General features: G+C 33.9%; 1 protein-coding gene across 3 annotated transcripts in view; it reads left to right on the top strand.

Annotated features, from left to right (window-relative positions):
* The window catches only part of LOC140748733 (androgen-dependent TFPI-regulating protein), a 35,196-nt gene extending 15,035 nt beyond the window's left edge, over positions 1–20,161 (top strand). Inside the window, exons 1-4 of one of the 3 annotated variants that reach the window (XM_073081589.1) lie at positions 916–1,190; positions 17,143–17,283; positions 17,719–17,939; positions 18,727–20,161. In XM_073081589.1, the coding sequence (XP_072937690.1) occupies positions 990–1,190; positions 17,143–17,283; positions 17,719–17,939; positions 18,727–19,174 (1,011 nt within the window). In that variant the 5' untranslated portion in view covers positions 916–989 and the 3' untranslated portion in view covers positions 19,175–20,161. Of the gene's footprint in view, positions 1–915; positions 1,191–12,604; positions 13,030–17,142; positions 17,284–17,718; positions 17,940–18,726 lie in introns of those variants that run through there. The other 2 variants (XM_073081587.1, XM_073081588.1) reach the window with 2 other exon arrangements.
* The last annotated feature ends 1,396 nt before the right edge of the window (positions 20,162–21,557 follow it).

The following is a 21,557-nucleotide window of genomic DNA, read 5'->3' as shown; positions in this document are numbered from 1 at the left end:
ACACACATCTTATTCATTTTAAAAATTTATATTTTATACAATGGCAAACTTAACCTAAGAATAACCAACGTGTGTACAAAATTTCACGACAATCGATTATATAGTTATGTGTACATGTAGCAAAAAGAGAAACAAATAAACGAACAAACAGACAAACAAAGAAACAAACAATCGTGCAAACAATCATACAAACAAACAAGCGAACAAACAAACGAAGATGTAAATAAATAAACAAACAAACACAAAAACAAACAGACAAACAAACAAACAATATAAGTTATAAAGTTACTTAGTATTAGGATTACATGATTACATAAGTGAGCAGTTATGAACGTTTCAAACAAGCGAAATAGCCACATAGATGTACTAATGATACATAAACATCTTTACAAAGTACTAGTATCACATAAAACATTTCTTGTTTAACTATTTTTTATTAGAGTTCCGTACGCAAAGGGTAAAATCGGAACCCTATTACTAAGACTTCGCTGTCTGTCTGTCTGTCACAGGGCTCTATCTCTGGAACCGTAAAAGATAGACACTTGATATTTTACAGAGGATGCATAACGGTGGCAGCTATAACAACAAATACTAAAAATAAAAAAGTTGAATACAAAAAGGGGTCCCCATACAACAAACTTTTATTCGGAACCGAAAAGTAAAAGTCGAAAAGTAACTTTTGAACCGTTATCGGTAGACAGTTCAAATTTTCACAATGTGTGTACTTTAATGGCTGCTATAATGGTAAATACTAAAAAAATGGTTGTACAGAACCCTACAGTGCGGGTTTAACTTGCACTTGGCCAATTATTAAAATTTACGAGACATAAAAACATAATGCCTTGAACTTTGCACAATACTGCAAATAATATAACAATTTGTGTTACTACAAGGTATTACTTACGAGTACTTTTATGATACCAGACGTGTATTTATTTAATAAATAATATATTAATAATTAATAATAAACAGTAATATTAATTACAATCATGTTTGAGATTAAATTATGTGTGAACTTCAGTGTTTTGTTGTTAAAGAAAACGGTTTTTCATTTATTTTATTTCATAGTTTTAATTTATACGTCAAGTTTCGGATTGAATACTATTATGCCAAGAATAAGTGATGAATCCCACCAAATTTTACAGGACAGTAAGAATTATTCGTACTGTTTTCTTACTAATTGGAATTTGGTAAGTAATCTACACTAATATTATAAAGAGGAAAACTTTGTTTGTTTGGTTGTAATGAATAGGCTCAAAAATTACTGGACCGATTTTAAAAGTCTTTCACCATTCGAAAGCTACATTATCCACGAGTAACATAGGCTATATTTTATGAATATATTTGATAAATAGATTTTGAGGCGGTACAAAGTTTGCCGGGTCAGCTAGTTAATAATAAAATCATATTTTTATATATAAGTAGTTGTGGCATCGTGGTCTAATGTCGAACTATGGAACTATGGAATGTTATAGAAAATTGAATTTATTATTAATAATTAAATTAATTAAAAATACACGTATATTAAACGAATTAAAAATAATTATAAACATAAACCCGATTGTTTAAAGTAATTAACTGAAAAAGGGAAAACCAAGGATTCAGTAATTAAAATAATATATTCGAATTGTAATTGAATGTAAAAAGTGTAAGCAAGTACAAATTGAAGGAACCCTCTGTGGTTCGACTCCGGCGGCACCACCGCCACATCTATTTCATTCTAATATCAGCAGTGTTAAGTGCTGCTGTGTTCTGGTTTGAAGGCTGTGGTAAGGGAGATATACTTTTCCGAAGCGATCCAACATAGTCCTCAGGGGTAGCGGCACATCTGTGGCCAACTTTAGGTATGAATCTAATATTATCAGGGGTTGATTATAGATGTTCATGCGCGACAGTAGACACTTACCATCAGGTGGACTGCATTCTCGTTTGTTATTACATATAAAGAAATTAATGAATACAGATAAAACTATGTTTGTGACAAAGTGAATTAAATAAATAAAAAAACACTTTCTACACTCACAGCAATATGATACAATAGGACAATAGGATTCCTTGTGTCGCGGGTGCTATGTACACACACATAGACAAATACAAAAACACCCAGACCCAGAAACAGAGGTCTAAATTCATTTAGATACCTGTTTGGCCGGGGATCGAACCCGGGACCCTCTGCGCGTCAGACCGGTATGGTGACCGCTTTTGAAACTTTTGAAGACGTACTAAGGTCACAGGAAAACGAAAGGTTCACTAACCTTTAATTTAAAGTATAATTACATGTCTGAATTAAAATAGTGATTTTATCGCTATATAAGAGATGCCCTGACTTACAATGGCGGGACTATCTTAGTCCTCAGTGGCAACTCATGTGATCGGCTTCAGGTAGAACCTGCTCTATATGGAGTTGGTCACAGTACCTACCCTTACCATAAGTTTTCAAAACATCCCACAATTATTTAATTCCGTTTGCTTCAGTAGACTGAGTTAACGTAACAATAAGTAAGTGCTGAAGTAACGATGAACTTTTTGTCTACCTCACATGTTCGCAAAATAGAGAGACAAAACATAAAGCGCCATTTTGTCAATTTAGACATTTAATGTTACGTTACTGACACTATAGTTCTGATACAATCCGCTAGGGGCGCTGATGGTATGGGCAAATACGTAAACAAATATCTAAAACAATAAGCCTACAGATGATCATACGGCAGTGGTCACTTACCATCAGGAGAGCATGATTGTATTGTATTGTATTGTTTTATTAAGAAGTTCATATTTTGCCCTCTTAAAGAATGATTTTAAATGCTTGCTTAGTTTATCTATGTTGTACTTATAAAAAACTCAAGTTAAAAATCCATGGTTCAAGTAGGGACGTGAAAAAAATATCGATTTTGTTTTAATCGATTTTTTAATAAACAATTATCGATTATTCATAAAATGATATTTTATTTAAAACAAAATAATCGGTATTTCGATTTCGATCGATAAGAATCGATTATTTATTTACATGAACGGTCGGCAACGCGACCCTCTCCTTCCTGAATTCAGTTCCAAAATCGATTATTACTAAAGACTCGATTATTATTATAAATAATCGATTTTTTACTAATCGATTTAGATTGAGATATAAAAAATCGATTTTGTTCACGTGTTGTCACATGCCTAGTTTCTAGAACTATAGATTTAATCTGTGTTGCCTGTCAGACAGTGTTATAATCGATTTTTTTAGTTATCGATTTAGATTGAGATATAAAAAATCGATTTTGTTCACGCGTTGTCACATGCCTAGTTTCTAGAACTATAGATTTAATCTGTGTTGCCTGTCAGACAGTGTTATAATCGATTTTTTTAGTTATCGATTTAGATTGAGATATAAAAAATCGATTTTGTTCACGCGTTGTCACATGCCTAGTTTCTAGAACTATAGATTTAATCTGTGTTGACTGTCAGACAGTGTTATAATCGATTTTTTTAGTTATCGATTTAGATTGAGATATAAAAAATCGATTTTGTTCACGCGTTGTCACATGCCTAGTTTCTAGAACTATAGATTTAATGTGTTGCCTGTCAGTCAGTGGTATTAAATAAATGAATAATAAGTAATTTTATATTAATATTCATGTAATCTTTTTTTATTACATAATAATAATTCATTACTTTAAGGCACGCATAGAATTATAAATTCGTATGTATTTTCACGCTTCGATAATTTAGGAATTATCACATACTAGTTATGCCGTACGGATATTGCGTTTAAAAATATAAATAACAAATAAAATCCCTTCCTTCATCGCACCACTCGCCGAAGGATGAGGTTCCATCCACATCAGCTTGACCCGTGGCGGTCCTCCACGGTTCTGTTTGCACGGTCATTTTCACCGCGTACGTGCAAAATGTGGAATGAACTTCCTCCTGAGGTATTCCCTCAGGACTATGACATGGGGCTCTTCAAGAGGGGTGTAAAAAGAACTCTCCGTCAAAGCCGGCGATGCATTGGCGACTCCTCTGGTGTTGCAAATGTCCATAGGCGACGGTGACAGCTTTCCATCAGGTAGCCCGTCTGCCTTATCGTTAGGTTAAATATAAAAAAAATAAAAAAAAATTACATAAACTTAAAAATAATTCGCCAAGTACAAGTCGAACTCGCACATGGAGGCTTCCGTACCACCAAATATTCATTGTTTTTATTCATTTTATTATTTTCAACAATACTTAGTTATACGACACAAAAATAGATGGCGTTGGGGTGATGATGAATGATACGTAAATTTTCAACAATACTTAGTTATACGACACAAAAATAGATGGCGTTGGGGTGATAATGAATGGTACGTAAACAACGTATAATAAACTACAGCCACTAACGGACAGACAGCGAAGTCTTAGTAATAGGGTTCCGTTTTTACCCTTTGGGTACGGAACTCTAAAAAAAGATAGCTTAGTGAAGAATAGAGGAATCCTGAGATGTCCTACAGAAAAGTTTTCAAAGGTATGTAAAGTCTACCAATAGTCCAATACGCACTTGTCCAGCGCGGTGGACTATAGCCTAATCCTTCTCACTCTGAGAGGAGACCCGTGCCCAGCAGTGCGACAGTAATGGGTTAATGATGATAATGAAATAAAGTTTCCCCACTCGTCCACTATACTTCCATAGCCCCACTGCTGGGCATTCTGTTCTAAGAATCGGAGGAGTTTAGGGCATAGTCCACCGTGCTAACCAAATGCGATGTGCTATGGCCTAAGCCCTTTGTAGACTTCCCACACCCTTGAGAACTGTTTTTAAGATTTCTTAGAAAATGTATGTTTCTTTCATGTTCCTTCCTATGTTTTTTTACCTTTTAAGTAAGTGATAATTATTTTTTCAAATGTATAAATAAATAACTTTGAAAAATTAGCGGTGCCTGATTGAGATTTGAACCTTGGACGGCCCGACTGATGCTAAATTTGAATCTCACAGAAAAACAGTTCAAACATGTCGCTAAACAAACGCTATGTTATAAAGCGTACTATAAACTAAGTGATTATTTGAGTGACAAAACGGTGTGGTCTGAATTAGCTCCAGCTCCACATGTTATTTGAACCCTACCTATTTTTCTATTCATCCCTACTATAACTCCTCACCTAAAGGTTGTCTGGAAGAGATCGCTGGTTAGCGATAAGACCGCCTTTTGTATTGTCTTTTAAATTAGTTGTTTATTTTTTATATGTATCTTTTTTTATTGGGTACAATAAAGAGTATTGATTTGATGTACCATTATGTTAAGTTGACATTGTAAAAAACATTTTTTTCGAAGATGTAGGTATGTTATAGAGTTTCTTTCGCCGCTTCTTCTCCATAACGAAACACCTTGTGAAGTGGTGGTAGTTGTATTGGCATTTTGAATAAAAAGAAAATTGATTTGATTTTGATTTGAAATCACTATGCTATCACTGCCTTTTTCTACTTTTCCCATATAAAAATAACTAACCTTTTTCTGACGACTTATCAAGATTACTATTTTTTTATTGTCGCTTAAAACCTTCCACAATAACAACCTATTAAGCTGGAAAATATTATTTTCCAAACTGGTTTTACCAGAGTTTTGCCTTCAAACAATCTCGTCAGCTATATACAAGTAGGTATATTATATATAATAACTTTTTTGTTAATACCAACGTCAACCTATAAGAAAGAATACGTTCGTCATTTGAATATATTTTTTTGGAAAATGATGTCGTAAATGAGCATGTAGTATACATAGATAGTAAAGTACACAAGTAAAATACATAGTATAGTAAAGATAATAAAAAAAAAATGAAAAATAAGAAAATGAATCAAGAAAATGTACCCAGTTTTGAGAATTGAAATAGTTGCGTAAAAAAGTTTTGCCACGTCTCCGTGCTAAAATGTCCCTAAAATATTTGAAATAATTACTTATTTATTATGTAAATTACGCAGTATTAGTTATTTAGTCGTAAATTTTCTCTAAAAATGTTTTTATTTGTCAAGAATTGAAAAAAATGAACTTACTATAATAAGCTGTTTGTGGCTTCATTCAATTTCAAGGCGGCGAAGTATCTTTACTAATCTATGGTAGTGTAAGTACTTATAGTAAGGTAGATGTAAAAACAAATTATTAGCCGATTTTGGTGTATTAGATATTTGTTGATACATTTTGAAATTGGTAGAATCCTTGGTTTGACTCAGAAGGTACACACTATTCACATCTATTCTGCCTCGTAACAGCGGTATTGCTGCTGTGTTCTGGTTTGAAGGGTGTGGTAAGGGAGACATTAGACTTAATTAGACATTCTAACTTAGGCATTATAACCAACAAATCTAGGCCGACGTCTGCTAGGATTCGAATCCTTTTTGAGGTAGAAAAAAAAAATTTTGATGTGATTTGATTAGATTTCTAGTTTTTAGTTCGATTAGCAATAAAAGCGTGTTTTTTGAGTTTTTTTAAAATATTATTTATTTACAAGACTATTTTTAATCTGATTTCATTATATAACATCGTGAAGTAGGTATGGACTGCCCATTAATTATAATTGGAATAGCTTCATTATTTAAGATAATTAGTTGGATTATAAAATAAATGTTCTTAACATTACATTAGAATACAATAGTCAGGGTTATAGTATTAATTACTATTACATAATTAAAATATAAATATCTATTTTAATTCTTCAGAAAATATATAGAAAACAAGCTTTTAATAAGGTCATTTTGATTCTCGCTCAGATTTTTTTTTAACGTGATAGTCATTTTTTATCTTTTTTTTGTTAATATAGGAGTAGTAGACGAGCTTGCAATCCACCTGATGGTAAGTGGCTACTGCCGCCCATGGACGTCTGTAATCAACCCCAGATAGAAATCTTGAGGACTAAGCTAGAACGCCTCGAAAAAGTATATCTCCTTTACCACACCCTTCAAACCAGAACACACCAGCGTATAACACTACTGTTATTAGGCAGAAATAGGCGTGGCGGTGATGCCGCCGGAGTCGAACCACAAAGGGGGTTCTCATTATCATCAATCCATTATCGTCCCAATGCTGGACACGGGACTCCTCTCAGAATGAGAAGGATTAGGCCATAGTCCACCGCGCTGGCCAGGTGCGTTTTGGTAGACTTCACATACCTTTGAGTTTTTTTTTTATAAAATCTCTTAGGTATGCAGGTTTCCTCACGATGTTTTCCTTCACCGTTTAGCAAGTGAAAACTAATTTCTAATACGCACATAACTTTGAAAAATCAGAGGTGCGTGCCTGGAATTTGAACCTCGGACCCTCCGATCGAGAGGTCGAGTTTCTTAACCACTAGGCTATCACTGCAGAGGGGATTCTACTGAACCCCCTCTGCAGTGATAGCATATGAAGGTTCATATTATGGGGATGCATAAAAAATTATTGGTCTGCCAACTTCAGGCGTTTGCAATATTGAATTTAAAATAACGTCACTAAGTAAATAAAAGCTTATATAAAGTTTATGGCTCGTAATATTTATATATAATCTTTATAATTTATTTATTTTTATTTCGATAATACATTATTCATAAAACATAAATACAATATATAAATTATAATTATGTACGTGTATGAAAACAATATACGCTTTAAATAAAAAAAAAACGTCTAGGCTCATAATTAAACGCTTTCTACACATTTTATACATTCAGCCCCACACTAGGAATCCCTGTATCGTGGGTACCATGAACACACAAAGATAAATACACACACCCAGACCCAGAAACAGAATTCTAAATTTAGAAATCTGTCTGGCCGGGGATCGTACCCGGAACCCTCTGCGCGTTCTAATCAATTTTGAATGCATGAGTTGAATTTATTAAAAGCAATAAACACAATAAAAAATAAATCATTTAGGATCATAATTACATTAAATATTAAATATTAATATCGTCATAGATATATTACACTTATTAAAATAGTAGGTAATTTGAAAGCGCACTCTGTTTATTCACTTACATAATTATAGATAACATTAATTGGAAGTCATTATTGATATGTAACGAATCTATGTTGGTACATCTTCCAGTGTTGCTAGTATGCGCTTGGAGATTTTACCCAATGTTTGGGAAAATTCCGAATACGGATTTTTAGATCTTATCCTTCTTCTTTCTTTTCGTTGGACGTTACCCATTTTCTAAAGCCCTTTATGTACATACTTGATACTGTATATAGTGATATAGTTTGTGTAACTGCAGCTGGGATAGACTTAAATAAAAGTAGTCGTGAAATAATTTAACTATATTCTCGGGCAGAGTTTCCTCTTACAGACCAAATATTAGAATACATCATGTCAATGAAGAGCTTCTACTTAAATATGATTTTATAATTTTGCACTACCTCCTTTATACTTATAATTGAACAAACGTTTATTAACACATATTTCCGGTAAAACATTCCATAAATTGAAAAATGATTAGGCATTTATAAAATAACATAAATTAATTAAATAACAATTTTGAAGACATAATGTCATTGGACATAAATATTTAATAATATAAAACTAAATATGTAATTTACGCAATAACTAATAAACATGACTATGACGTAAATAATTCTTATACAATAATAATCAAGAGGGACAAGAATAATCAAGAGGACACTAGACATCAGTCCTTAGGCAAGCTACTTGTTGGTTGGTAACATTTGTAAATTTATTGTTAACTAGCTGACCGGCCAAACGTTGTGTTGCCATATAAATAAAAAAAATGTTAAGGGTGAACAACCCTTATCAGTTACGGGTTTGAAAAATAGATAGAATATTTGAAACCGCGATGGTAGCGAAGTCTGTCGAATCCAATGTGAAACATTCCAAAATCAACAACTAGTTACGAATTAAAAATTAATTAAAAAACCTTTTCCCACGGACTAAAATTTTAAACCATTCTCAAGTCCCCTTGAACACACACAACAAATTTCATCAAAATCAGTCCAGTCGTTTAGGAGGAGTTCAGCGACACACGCACATAAGATATATATATATATATATAAAGATGTAATTATTATATATAAATGAATATTCTTGATACTTGAATATTGACGTTTTAGAGGAGAACAAATATTCAAGTCTTATTCCTTAAAATATTGATCATTATTATTATTTTTTTTTTAAAATGAATTTTAATAAATTACTCGTACCTACTCTAATCGGTGAAATGCATGTACCTGGAGCTGATTACAGATTCCCATGGGCGGCAATGACCACTTACCATCAGGTGGACTGCATGCTCGTCCGCTACTCTTCTAAATATATATAACTCAAAGGTGACTGACTGACATAGTGATCTATCAACGCACAGCCCAAACCACTGGACGGATCGGGCTGAAATTTGGCATGCAGGTAGATGTTATGACGTAGGCATCCGCTAAGAAAGGATTTTGATCAATTCTACCCCCAAGGGGATAAAATAGAGGATGAAAATTTTACTTCGTAACGCGAGCGAAGCCGCGGGCAAAAGCTCGTATATTTTTATCTAGATATTCTCTTATATATTATCTAGATATTCTATAATATTCTATTTATCATTAGAACAGTCTTAACTGAACTTTGAAGGTGGTAGAACCCTTTGTGGTTCGACTCCGGCGGCACCACCGCCACACCTATTTCAGCCCAATAACAGCAGTGTTAACCGCTGCTGTTTCCGTTTTGAAGGGTGTGGTAAGGGAGACATACTTTTCCGAGGCGTTCCATCTTAGTCCTCAGGGGTAGCGGCGCATCTGTGGCCAACCTTAGATAGGAATATCTAATCATATCTGGGGTTGATTACAGATGTTCATGGGCGGCAGTAGCCACTTACCATCAGGTGGGCTGCATGCTCGTCTGCTACTCCTATATTATATAAAAAAAAACTACAATATCGAAATGACGGTAAAAAATAGAACACAAAAATATAGTTTGCTTCAAGCCACACATTAAATAATTCCTTTGTTTATTTTACAACCAAAATGCATTTTGGTAGCGATTACGTGTGCTCTTTTTTAACAACAAATATTTTAGCCATTCTAAAATGTATGCAGTATTAACCTTGAAAATCGGACAAGGTTTACCAAAGTCAATGTTGTTCTGTTAGTATTAAGATTGTGATCTACCCGAAATAATTACCTGAGAACCTGTTGCTTTTGAAATGAAATGAAATATGAAATGAAATGAAATATATATTTATTTTGTATAGGCCAACGACAGCACTTACAAATTGTCAGGTACAATTTTTTTCTTAAACTACTACCGGATCGGAACGCGACCTCTACTGAGAAGATCCGGTAAGAAACTCAGCGGGTTTGTCTTTTTTTTTTAATAATAATTATTCTCTTCTTTTAATGCCATCATTTTTACATATAATTAATAAAGCATTAGCTCCAGTATCTTGCTTTACATTTATCTAAAAAAGAAGTTTGTTCAGCAAGATACGCTACACTTTGACATTTTCTTAATAATTAATAATTTTGTTATTGATCAGTCTCAAGCTGATATCATCAATATAATCAGAAATTTTATAATAGGCTTTACGACTAAGTTTGATTTTGATTATGGCTTTAAATTTATTAATTGACAAATTTCTGATTTCGGTGGGAAGTTTATTATAAAAACGTATACATTGACCATAAAAGAATTACTTATTTTCTGGAGACGAGTAACATGTGTAGAAAGATTATGTTTGTTCCTTGTATTTACATTATGCGTGTCACACCGTTTTACAAATTTATTAATATTTTTCCTTACATACATTAGATTTTCATATATGTATTGAGATATAACAGTTAGAATATTTATTTCTTTAAACAGTTCTTTTAGTGAAGCTCTTGAAGGCAGGCTGTAGATAGCTCGTATAGCTCTCTTTTGCAATATAAAAATATCATTTAGGTGTGACGAGCACCCCCATAGCAATATACCATAAGTCATAATGCTATGAAAGTAACTAAAATAAACTATTCTAGCTGTTTCTACATCAGTTAGAAGTCTAATTTTTCTAACAGCATATGCCGCCGAACTGAGTCTACCCGGCAATTTATCTATATGGGAACCCCATTGCAATTTGGCGTCAACAGTAACACCTAGGAAAACAGTTGACTCCACAGGATCCAAAACCGTTCCATTTAATAGCACATTGGTTTCAACATGCTTCACGTTGGGTAACGAGAACTTGATACATTTAGTTTTCTTCTCATTAAGAAGAAGATTATTTATATTGAACCAATAATTATTTAAATGGACAATTGTAATCAACCACAGATAAGATTTGTTCTTCCTCGATTATCTGAGGTCGGCCACAGATGCGCTGCTACCACTGAGGACTGGAATGAGGTAACTGGAACGCCTCGAAAAAGTATGTCTCCCTTACCACACCCTTCAAACACTGTTATGAGGCACAAATAGGTGTGGCGGTGATGCCACCGGAGTCGTACCACAAAGGGTTCTACCACCTTCAAAACTTGTTTTAAGTAGTAAATAGTTTAATTAAATAAGTAAATACTAAATGTTAAGGTAGCTTTATAATACAAATCAAATCAAATCAGTCTTTATTTGCAAATAAGGTTATATAACAGGTGTTCGATTAATATAATGATCTCATATTTTGCTAAAAAGCATGCAAATATAAAATTATGTTTAGTATTACAATTATTAATTATGTTTTTGTCAATTATTTTATAAAATATATTTTAGGAGTCAATTTTTAAAAATGTCAATATTCTATTTACTAATGTCACATTAAAATAATGTTATCATTTAAATATTCATTATTTGTGTAATATAATTTTCTTAATAATAATTTCTTAAGTTTATGTTTAAATTTATGTTGTACATTTTGTTTTATTTTAATATATGCAAGTTATATAAAAATGAGTTAAAAAGGCCTTCAAGGTTGGTTTTCTCACGGGTTTTTTATCTTCATTCAAGTACCTTAATTTTCGTTTTAAAAATTCAAAGGTATTTGAACCCCAGACTTCTCGATTGATTAGGTTTCAAACTACTTTTGTAGTATATAAGATATACATACCAATATCCATTTATGTATAACAGTAATCTTATATATAAAACTCTCGTGTCACAATGTTATTTACCGTACTCCTCCGAAACGGCTTTACCGATTTTCACCAAATTTTATATGCATATTCAGTAGGTCTAAGAATCGGCTAATATCTATTTTTCATACCCCTAAGTGATAAGTGATAAATGTTAAGTTCACCCTTAACATTTTTTTTATTTATATATATATTTCTTTTTATTTATACAACGTTTGCCGAGTCAGCTAGTTACAAATAAAATATTATTTGTATACCATGATATATGCTACGTATATAAATCTAGGTATTGTCCGTTAGAGTATTTATTTTTTCACATTTACAATTGTTAATTAATAAATAAAACAAACAATGACATTGAAAAATCAATAAAATTTTATTATTGTTTATTTTACTTTCAACAAAATTTACTAATTAATATTTATAGCGTTATTTATGTATACAATAAATCAATAATTGAATCAATACATAACTCATTAGCAGTATTTAAAATATCGGGGTAATTATAATGAAATCTATATCACTGGCAACACTGATTTATTTAACGTATACCGTCTATTTGACTATTTATCACAATAACCGCCCAAAGTCCTAAAGGGCGGTCATTTAGTTAAGTTATTTAATTTTAAATACTTCAAACACCGAATTCGGTTAAAAGTTTTCAATTTAGAATATTTTTAGAGTCTGTAACGGTTTTAGTTTTTGTAACAATCGAATCGAATATAAATTAAAATTCGTTAAGTTTGAAAAAATGGAGGATTTGTGGCGCGAAAACAACATATTTTATAACATACTATGTTTGGTGATTACGGAAAATGAGAAGTTATTCGATCGGAGTGATGCTGTTTTGTATTGGAGAACTGTTTTCCATACTGTTGGGATATTCCATCATGCGTACATAGCTGTCTTTGCTACAAGCTTGCCTCTGATGCTACATCACGATCCAAACATCAGATCCCTTTACACCTACAGGACGGCGTACTTAACTGGATGGAATTTTGTGAGTATTTTATCAGTGGAGGGTAAAGTTTTTCGGGGGGATATATTTTCTTTTTTTTTTGTTAACGAAGGAGAAATCTTAAAAAGGTACCTAGTGCCTTACTGACTGTTACCGCACTACCCCGGTGTCGTCCTCGACGCTGCGTAGAGGATTCCGGGATCTCAAAACGCAACCGGAGTCCTCTTAGCGCTTTGGCCCCTCGGGCTCCGCCCAGGTGAGCATGACGCTCGCCACACCGTCTGGTGTGTACGACGGTATGCAACCACACATACCGTCGTCCATCTCAGGTCGCTGGCAGGGAGACAGGCAGGGGATTCCATAGCCCTATTCTGGTCCCGGAACTAAAGGGACACGAGGGGGATGTATTATTTCATTCTTTGACTCGCCTTACAGCCCTTGACGAATTTTAAGTATCGGGTTATTATATTTAACACCATTACTAGTAATATGCAAGGTGTCATTGATTTTTCTGAATTGTGGAACTTCCATTACTATTATTAATTAATTATTTTAATCAGTCGGTTTTTTGTTTTTATAATATCTATACTAATATTATAAAGAGGAAAACTTTGTTTGTTTGATTGTAATGAAAAGGCTCAAAAACTACTGGACCGATTTTAAAAATTCTTTCACCATTCGAAAGCTACATTATCTACGAGTAACATAGGCTATATGCATATTTTATATGAAATATATTTGATAAATAGATTTTGAGGCGGTACAAAGTTTGCCGGGTCAGCTAGTAAATTATAATGTACTAATGTTCATAAAATTCGACCATAGGTTAAATTTGCAACTTAAATTTGCAACTTATTCAATTTATTACCACGCTTGTATTAGCTTGACCTGCATGTACGTATGTAACGGAATCTTTGAACTCGATTTTTACCATTTTTAACGGTCCGATTAATTTAAAATGTTGAGCAATTATCAAGAACCGATGACAATACACGATTTTAATAGTTTTATCCCATTCACCTCATCAGGATCGTTAAGAATACCTATTTTATTTGAGCGATTTTAGCGTGGTTTTTAGTTTTTAAGCTATATTTATCGAATACTTAAACTCGTTAATGCATATAATTCTATTTTATCTATTGATAAACTAAATTTTTTCTGTTATTGTGTAATATTAATTGGTGTGGAAAGAGACATACTTATCCGTAGCGTCTCAACTTACGCTCGTTATTAAAAATCAAACTATCTAAGGTTTTACTTGCCAAAGATTGTCATTTGACAAATTTCTCCTACTAAAAATTGCCCTTTATCTTAGGTATGTAAACATTAGACAGATTGAATATTAATAATGGATGTTAAAAGCATTGATAGGTTAAGAAACTCAGCCTCTTGATCGAGGAGTCCGAGGTTCAAATCCCAGGCATCTCTGAGTTTTTAAAGTTATGTGCGTATTACAAATGAATTATCACTTGCTTAAAAGGTGAATGAAAACATCGTGATGAAACCTGCATACCTGAGAAATCTTTAAAAAAAGTTTTCAAATTTATGTGAAGTCTACCAATTCCCATTTGGCCAGCGCGGTGGACTATGGCCTAATCCTTCTCATTCTGAGAGGAGACCCGTGCCCAGCAGTGAGACAGTAATGTGTTGATGATGATGATGATACTGATGATATTTGTTCTCACGAGTAGCAATGCATCTGTGGCCGATCTCAGGTACTTACTTATCTGGGGTTGGTTACAGATGTCCATGGGCGGCGGGCTACTATCGTCGCTACCCGGAAATGTCCCAATCTTAAACGGAAGTATGGTGACCCTATCATAAGTAGGTTATCTCTAAATTGGGTTGGAAACGTGACCGTTGTGTAATCAATTGTCTTCCTGTTTGTTTGTTTGTCTATTATCTATACAGGGTTACTGGAAATTCGATACATTCCCTTGGAGGGGTAAGAGTAGAGTGAAATAGGGCTATTATTTTAATAATTTGCACGACACATTCCATACATCTTTTTTATCCAAATTCACTCTGAAGTGGAAATAAAAAGTTTTTTTTTATTGAACTCTAGCAAATTGACCTCCATAACGTAAAGTTTAAGAGTACTACTACAGCGTATTGTCATTTTAAGACTGTGTTGCGATGTTAGGTATAAGATTATGCACAAAAATAGGATCAAAATAGGACATTCACTTAGGAGCATTTTATTTTTTGCCTGAAATCGGTACTTAGAAATAAAAACACAAAAACTTGAATATCTCAAAAACAAATCACTATCGGCTAGGGTACTTAATGACAAAACCTGTTGCAAATGAGCTCTACTTTAACCCCTCCAAGGGAATGTATCGAATTTCCAGTAACCCTGTATATTATAGATTGGTACATAAATATTATTATTTGTCTAAGATAGGTTAGTAAAAGCTCATATTTTGAGTCATTACAGTAGTGTTTGCTTTGGGTGTGTGTATCTGTATGTGTGTGTGGTGTGTGTGTGTGTGTGAGTGTATATGGCACCCATGTCACACGGTATTCTTGTATAAGAATAAGAGTGTAGGAATCTATTTCTGTTTTTGATGTGAAACATCTATAGCCGCACGTAAAACCGACTTCTGGCGTGGCGACGCATGCCGTGGCGACTACGCTATACGATGGTATATATATACAGTCTATATGCAGTAGTGTGTACGGTGTGGCGACGCGTCGCCATGCGCAAAAATCGTAATATTTTATTTTATCATTATGACATATTTAGTTCCTATCACAATATGTTCTTTTCTGCATATTACTTTATGTCGATGTTTCACATCTGCCAGGCGTCCCGTGACGGCTCACATTTTTTTTAACAGCAGTGTAGCGCTGCTGTGTTCTGGTTTGAAGGGTGATCAGGAGACATGCTTATCCGAGTTTGTAATTTAATCTTCAGATGTAGTTACGCATCAGTAGCCGACCTCAGGTATGATTCTAATCTTATCGAGGGTTGATTACAGATATTTTAGGTGGTAGTCACTTACCATCAGGTGGTCAGAATGCTTATTTGTTACCCTAATATTATAAAAAAGGTGATGACAATTCAATTAAATTATAAAATTTTACCCTTCACTTATATCATGAAGATATGCTTAGCATGGTCAAGCCATGCTAGAGTCATGCTGACGCCATGCTAGCGCACACCATGGTCATGTTATCAGCAAGGTCGTTGACCTGGACAAAGTGCACTCACGTGTCGATAACACAGATAAGAAATTGTCAATAGTTACAACAGATTATAGTGGGCAGTTTAAATTAGAATTTGTAATTAACGTTGTCCTGGTTCCAGTTAATTAACCTTTTAGATAAATTGAAGGATGATAACCTGAAGTGTACGGTACAAGGTTCGAATCCCAGGCAGTAATTTTTAGGGTTCCATACCCAAAGGGTAAAAACGGAACCCTGTTACTAAGACTTCGCTGCCTGTCCGTCTGTCACAGGGCTATATCTCCGGAACCGTAATAGATAGATACATGAAATTTCTACAGAGGATGCGTAACAGTGGCCGCTATAACAAAAAAACTAAAAATAAAATAAAGTTGAATATTAAAGGGGGTGTCCCTACAATAAACCGGTATTTATCGGGGTTCTGGGTTTGATTCCCTTTGATTTTTAAAGTTAAATACAAAATGAGTATCTCTTTTTTAATTAGTAAAAGAAAATCTCATAATAAAAATACTAAAAAACGTAATAAAAATTTATGATAAAAAAATAAAATTTTCAAGAGTTTCAAAAAATATGTTTTTTACTTTATCTACAGAACCGTAATAGTTTGACAGTTCAATTTTCACAATGCATTAACTTCTATGGCTGCTATGATAATAAATACTAAATATACTCTAAGTAATTATTTTAATTCATCCCCTCCTTAACTCCTCACTCTAAGGTTGTCTGGAAGAAATCACTGTTTTGTGATAAGACCGCCTTTTGTGTCGTTCAAAATTTTATGTTTTATTTTGTGTTCTTTTGGGTACAATAAAGGATATTATTATTATTATTATAAATACTATAAATTAAAAAAAAAGAAGCTACGGAACCCTCCAAGTGCGAGTTAGACTCTTACTTCGCCAGTGATTTCTACCTTCATTTTGTTCAATAAAATGTTTAATCTAGGATAAATCTTGATCTTTCCAGGTCTTCCAAACAATGTTCCTGTGTCTATCCTTGAGCCACGACATCCTGGAATGGATAGACAAGCAGAACACTTCCCTGGGTAACAGGATCCGATACTGGAAGAACGTCATCTTCAATGGAATGGTGGTGCCGTTCACATTGGTAATTATAGTTTTACTTTTAGCTGTTACATCAATATTTAATATGAAAGGTGGTAGAACTGAGGTTCTACTCCGGCGGCACCACTGACACACCTATTTTATAATAACAGCAGTGTTAAGCGCTGCTGTGTTCTGGTTTGAAGGGTGTGGTAAGGGAGACATACTTTTCCAAGGCGTTCCAGCTTAGTTCTCAGAAATAGCGGTGCATCTGCGGCTGACCTCATGTAGGAATCTAGTTCTATCTGGGGTTGATTACAGATGTCCATACGGCAGTAGCCACTTACTATCCGGTGGACTACAAGCACGTTTGCTGCAAGGTAAGTGATCATTGCGGTCCATGGACATCTGTAATCAATCCATATTAACTACCTCTGTATGCTCTGCAAACGTCCTCAGTTAATAATACACTCCCTTATAAATAAATTATTCCTTCCAGTTCGTAACAACAATGTTTTGGGTTGTCTACGCTATCGACCGCGAGCTGGTGTTCCCGAAGATCTACGACGAGGTGGTGCCCTGGTGGTTCAACCACTGTGTCCACACGAACATCACTATCATGATCGTCATTGAAACCCTACTGCAGGCCAGACGACAGCCAACTGATGAGAAGATAGAGCAGATTCTGTACTGGTTGATAGCTTTCGCGTATGCTGTTGTGTAAGTATATACTGAAAATTGAAGTTTCTAGTGTTATCTACACCGAAATTAAAGGGGGTTCGAAATTGGCCTGAACTGTTTTGAAAAAAGGATGGTATGGGCGTCCCGCTTTTTTTCTCGACTTGGCAGGGCACTGCCGTGTCCCAGATAATTTGATTCATTAATTCTATTTATATCTGTATTATAGAAGTGTTAAGCTATCTGGTTTGAAGGAGAGAAGGTATATAACAGAAGTATATTATTATTGTTTTTTATTTTTATTGTGTTGTCAGCTTTCTACACTTACATCCCCCACACTTAAATTCCTTATCTCGTGGGTGCCAATGGACACAGAATAGATATCTAAATTCTTTATTCAGATATCTGTCTAGCCTGGGATGGAACCTTTGCGCGTTAGACCCATATGATGACTGCTCCCCCATAAGGGTCGTCAGATAGGTGTTACAACGCTGCTCTGGAGACTAACGATGATAGTAGGACTTTTTAATTGTGGGAGCATAGAAAACAAGGAAGCAAAATTCTACTTTCTGTTTTATTTAGGAAATATTAGTGGCAAACAACGTAAATTATAACAGGATACTTGGTAGGCTGCATTCGAGTCTCACAGTCATAGATTCAAAAGTCTACTAGCATATGATGACCTTCTTAGTTTTTAGGAGAGGCCACGTATTTGTGATTGGCTTCAGGTAGAAGCTATTCTGTATGGAATGTATAGCGGTGACTGCGAGCCCATTTACTGCCCAAACTTATAAAATAAGTTATTTAATTTATTATTTGTCACTTCCAGGTATTACTCAATCTACTACTTCACCAGGCGTTGGCTGTACCAGGTCTTCGGAGTGATGACCTGGTGGCAGGTCTGTCTCTACCAGCTCCTCATTTGGGGAAGTTCGTACGCCTTCTACAAACTCCACTTCCCCGTAAACAGACTTATCCATGGCTCAGAAGACGAAGTACCAGGGGACAAGGAAATTGAAGAAGTTAAAGAAAATCAGAATGGTACGAATGGTGTGAATAAACCAGGTGTAAATGGAACCAATGGTGTAAGTAATGGAGAATTCTGTAATGGAAATGGTGTAGATAAAAATGGTGAAACAAAGAATGGAGTGGAGAAGAATGGAACTGGAGATAATGGCAAAGTGATCACAGATTTGAAAATACCGCCGTTTTCGACAAAATCTTGGAGTTTGAAGTACAGGTCTACTAGGAATCAGTTTGAGAACTCACATTTATGATTTTGGAAATCCAAAGAATCTTGTAAGCAAGACATAGGTGTGATTATAAGTCTTGGGTAGACGTTTACCAAATCCATTCTGAACTTTGGGTTAGTAGCTATACAATAGTGAGATCATCAAAGAGATGTGTAAAAAGTCAACGATGATCAAGCCTCCCGATTTCTACCATACCTTACAGTTAAACAGGCTAAAAGTTAGAAAATAAAATAAAATTAGAGAAAAAGCACAAAAAAATCAAGTCTGTCATCGAGTTCATCAAGAAAATAAAAAAAAAAAGTAATCAATAGATTTAAATTATTTTGAAAAGTAAATACACATCCTGTATTATTGTCCAATCAGATAGTGTCGTAAAACAATTGAATTCTGGGAAGAGATCATGTATAACAAAATTATGGAAAACGCTAATTTTAAAGAAAATAATAATAAGAAAGTTTCAGTTTCAGTTTTATTAAAAGCGTAATTTCTTTCAGCATTTTTTGTTATTCCTTATACTTAGTATCGGATTTGCCATCCACGTATTCTTAAAAAAATCACCCTGTTAATAAGGAAGCTTTTTTCTTAAGATTTAAGAAGTACTTAAGTTGACCACTGACCATGACAGGCAACAGATATATGCAGTGAAAAAATGCAACGCATTAATAATTAAAGGATTGATGCAAAAATAACCTTCGAAATTATATTTAAGTAATTTAATTATTAACACTTTAATGGAAATTGGTATAATACTTTAATTACTTCTTAAGATTTTTAATTTATGGAAATGTAAAATACAGGATGCTCAGAGAATGTTATTTTTTTATGGACAATTGTAATTTTCGTCAGAAAATATTTGAGAATTGTAATTTATAGCAATAACAAAATTTATAGGATGTTCCGAATTTTTAACATTATATTTGAAATTTTAAAAATTAAAAAATATATGTGTTACCAAAATTGCCAAAAATAAATGTTTAGATGTCATATTTATTTCCAGAAATTTCTTATTTGTATTCATTTTTAAGGTGGTAGAACTAGTCAATTATGAAAAATATGCAATTTTTAATTTCAAAACAGAATATTAAGTAGATCTGATAATTTATTAAAATCTTCATCACAGCCCATTTCTGTCCCACAGCTGGGCACGGCCTCAAATGAAAAGGGCTTAAGCCACATCTTGCCAAGTACGGGTCGATACATACTTTATAAATAATATAAAAAATAATTTGTAGTATCGAAATTTCTTGGCTAAATCCTGATCAAACATTTGATTGTTTGTTCAAATCCTAAAATATGTTACAAAGACTAGACTAGTGAAATAAAGTTTTTATAATTTGATATTTTTTAGAATTATTATAAAATATCTAATAATGAGTATGTTATATGTATGTATATTATGGATTACAAAATAAAATAATAGAGACTGTATTTTGTGTTCTTATTCTATAAAACAATGAGAGAAACATGAAATTAAGCTTGTAAAAAGCATATTTGCACACCGAAATGGTAAAATAAGAGGATTCTTGTATCTTAGGACACATTTCACCAGAGTTTTGTACCTTATTTGGCAAATAAAGAAAATGATTTGATTTGAGTTTTGCCTGTATGTTTACAATAGATAGATATAGATAAAAATAAAGATCATAAACAGGTAGATTTCTTTGATTATTCGATTTTGTTGGTACTACCGTTACATCTATGCAGTAATATACAAGCAGGGTTGGGGTGCTGTGGTCCGGTTTGAAAGATGTGGTGATTCGAAGGTGGTAGAACCCTTTGTGGTTCAACTCCGACGGCATCACCGCCACACCTATTTCTGCCTAATAACAGCAGTGATAGGCGCTGCTGTGTTCCGTTTTGAAGGGAGACTTACTTTTCTGAGGCGTTCCAGCTTAGTCCTCAGTGGTAGCGGCGCATCTGTGGCCGACAGGTAGGAATATCTAATCCTATCTGGGGTTTATTATAGATGTCGATGGGCGGCAGTAGCTACTTACGACCAGGTGGACTGCATACTCGTCTGCTACTCCTATATTATAAAAAATGTGGTAAGGGAAACATTCTGCTGAGGCGTTCCAACTTACTTCTCAAGGGTAGCAAGGCATGTTCTCAGTGAGGAATCTAATCTTACCTGGAGTAGACTACAGATATCCATTGGTAGCAATACCCATTTACCATCAGGTGCACTGCATCTTCGTAAGCTTCTTCTGTATTATAAAAAAAAACCTCAAAGGTTTGTATCTGTGATCAATTCAGGTTGTACTTGATCCTGGCTTAGATGCCCAAAGGCGACACTAGCATTTTTATAAAAAAGGTTTATGACAAGTTCTAATTTAGTAATTGTGGCAGGCATAACACCTGTTTCATTTGTTAATTATGTATAAAATAAAAAAAAAAAAACATAAATTTG

The sequence above is a fragment of the Epargyreus clarus genome, unplaced genomic scaffold (assembly GCF_041222505.1).
Source record: "Epargyreus clarus isolate Ecla_fem2 unplaced genomic scaffold, WU_Ecla_fem_2.2 ptg000016l, whole genome shotgun sequence".
Taxonomy (NCBI): Eukaryota; Metazoa; Arthropoda; class Insecta; order Lepidoptera; family Hesperiidae; genus Epargyreus; species Epargyreus clarus.
The sequence above is the reverse complement of the archived record's forward strand: the minus strand, read 5'-3'. Positions and strand labels throughout refer to the sequence as shown.